This window comes from Hypomesus nipponensis, chromosome 2 (genome assembly GCF_054491055.1).
Source record: "Hypomesus nipponensis isolate SF chromosome 2, ASM5449105v1, whole genome shotgun sequence".
NCBI lineage: Eukaryota > Metazoa > Chordata > Actinopteri > Osmeriformes > Osmeridae > Hypomesus > Hypomesus nipponensis.
The window spans coordinates 4635001-4637500 of NC_140362.1; the positions used below are offsets into that span (position 1 = coordinate 4635001).

Here is a 2500-nt window from a genome sequence, read left to right on the forward strand (position 1 = left end):
TCTCTCTCTCTCCCCCTCTCTCTCTCTCCTCCTCTCTCTCTATTGAGACGTGGACGCACTTTCGTCCTGAACACTGTTCCCAAGCCGACCCCCCGCAGGGAAAAAACGAAAACACAGCGAGTACTCATATGCAGTGTCGTGAAGTCTGTAAGAGTATCACACACCTACATGTACTGCAGGACTGACGCATGGGAGTCAATACGACCCTATCGAGGTCTTACCTTTCAGCCCAGCAAGACTCTCTGGATGTGTTAGTACGTGAAACATCCGTCTGCAGACTGCAGAGAGGAGAGACAGGGAGGAGAGAGAGGAACATTCCAGTCAACCTTCCATCACACGGAGAGCATGCAGGTAGCACCCACAAAACAACAGAGACAGGACGTGAGGGGGGACTTGAAGGAAGGAGGGTGATAAAAGACTACGACAACAAAAAAACGGCAAAGCTCTCTGTGCTGACCGGACACTGGAACCGCACGCTACGCAGTGTGTCCTCGGGAAATCAATGAAAACGGTTTGAAATTCACATTGGGGTTGGCTGTTTAAGGAGCTTTTCCTGGCTTCTTCCATGTGGCTCTCTTTTCACTGACAGATAATGTGGGGTTAGAGTGCTGTGAGAAGGACACATAACGAAGGTCGTTTTCTGCTGTTCAAGAGACATACTTTCCATCCTGTTTCTATTGCTGTGGCGATTTCACAACGCTGAGATCTGAGGGACGTTTAAACGTGAATTATGTTGCCCTTTATACTTGAATTTATTTATAGACTTGTCTTGGCTTAACTGTGGTACAGTGCCACAATGAAAGGCAGATGAGCAGTAAATGTCAGGAAAATGTACTGTCCTCCATGGAACATCTTGCCTTGCAGGAACCGAGTCAAGCAAAGGATTTGTCTTTGTTCAAATCCTTCAATTCCTTTTCTACGTGTACCCTCAGAGATGATAGATGGAACGTAGAGCTTGCCTGACAGGGAAAAGTAACAGTCTCTGACCATTTTGACCTTCAAAATCCTTCCTATCATCTGAGGGATAAGCCAAAGCGAGCTAAAGTGTTTTGCTGGACTTTATTTATGCTTAAATCATTTCTTTACATGCAGGGGAGTGAGAGGACAAGTGCTTCTTATGCCAAGTAAAGAAGAAGAAGATGAACTTAAAACAGTGTCAAGGCTTCTGTACGATGGTTAAAAACAGGTATTTCAGCTGCTCGGCCTGGTGAATAGTGAGCCACCTAGCCGAACACAGACACAGAGAGACAAGTGCTGGGGGAACACTAAGCATGTCAGAGATGGTGCTCCTGGGTGGGAACTGAAATACAACAGGTGTGGCTGAAGTGTAGCTTTCGCTGCCCCTCTACCTGCTGAGCTTCTCCCTGGCCTGTCCTTCCTCACCCTCCTTGGCCCCTCCAGACACCCGCCGCCGGTCCACGTTAGGGGGGAGCGGGAGGGGGAGGAGGGGGCGGGAGCGGGGGAGGGGGAGGGAGGCCGGGAAGGAGGAGGGACGTCCCCTAACGGGGGAGGACGAGGAAGAGGACGAGGAGGCTGGAGAGGCGCCCGTGCGGCCTACGAGCCTGGCCGAGCCAGGGAGTTTCCTCGTGGCCGAGGCCGAGACGGGACCAGACGGTCGGGGAGGGACAGTCACGGCGCTGGGCCTGAAGCCTTCGTGGGATAGGGTGGACGCAGGGCCAGAACGGCTGGCCCCGGGTCTGGAGACATCCACACGCCCTCCCTCTATCTCTGGGTTGGGGGTGTCAGGGGCCAGGTTAACCATACACTTTAGACTCAAACACACAGTCGAGGAGTCCGCCATGGCTGACCCCAGGCTACGAGCACAGGAGAGCACAGCACAGGGACAGGGGGAAGGAATACATTCAAACCCACGTAAGAATACACAGGATGTTCTATACTCATAAACACCACGTGGTATGAATACAGGACAGTCTAGAACGTTCTAGAAGGACCAAGAGGGCTGGGGTTGAATGCTGTTAAAACCAGCTGTCCTTGGATACCTGTGTAGGCCCTGTCTAGAGGCCTCAGTGATTGGATGACTCTCATCGTCCACCTCCTCCTCATCATCCTCCTCCTCATCTTCCTCCTCCTCCTCTTCCTCCTCTCTGTGGTCAAAGGGAGGGGCCGAGGGGCAGAGGGAGGGAAGGGAGAGGGCAGGAAAGAGAGGAAAGAAGAAAAAAGGAGAGAAATTGCACAGAGACAACATACAGTAAAAACAGCAGACAGCTGAGAAATGGACCCTAAAACGACAGACAGCACGTGCAGGAGTGAAACGAAAGACAGGAACACGCAGCGCCCTCGTCATAATACACATCGCATAGAGAGAGACACGTTAGCATGACAGAGAGAATGGGCCGTGGAAAAACTGTATTTCCGTCGTCCCGGCCCCGTTTCGCACACAAGCGTCCTCACAGGTGACGTGACACAGCGAGCTCTCTCCGGTGACTCCTTCAACAGATGGCCACTGAGCCTGTTGTGGCTGTGCGGTCACATCTGGACT

The 2500-nt window shown here is 52.2% G+C and overlaps 1 protein-coding gene across 4 annotated transcripts in view; it reads right to left on the reverse strand.

The window, feature by feature from the left end:
- Window positions 1–2500, reverse strand: part of fhod3b (formin homology 2 domain containing 3b) — a 99649-nt gene that overhangs the window by 18199 nt on the left and 78950 nt on the right. The window contains exons 11-13 of one of the 4 annotated variants that reach the window (XM_084702902.1): window positions 2001–2105; window positions 1350–1814; window positions 222–278 (exon numbers count right to left, since the gene is read on the reverse strand). The exons of the other annotated variants lie outside the window; for them this stretch is intronic. Coding sequence (XP_084559028.1) covers window positions 222–278; window positions 1350–1814; window positions 2001–2105 — 627 coding nt within the window. The remainder of the gene's footprint in view (window positions 1–221; window positions 279–1349; window positions 1815–2000; window positions 2106–2500) is intronic. 4 annotated transcript variants of the gene reach the window in all.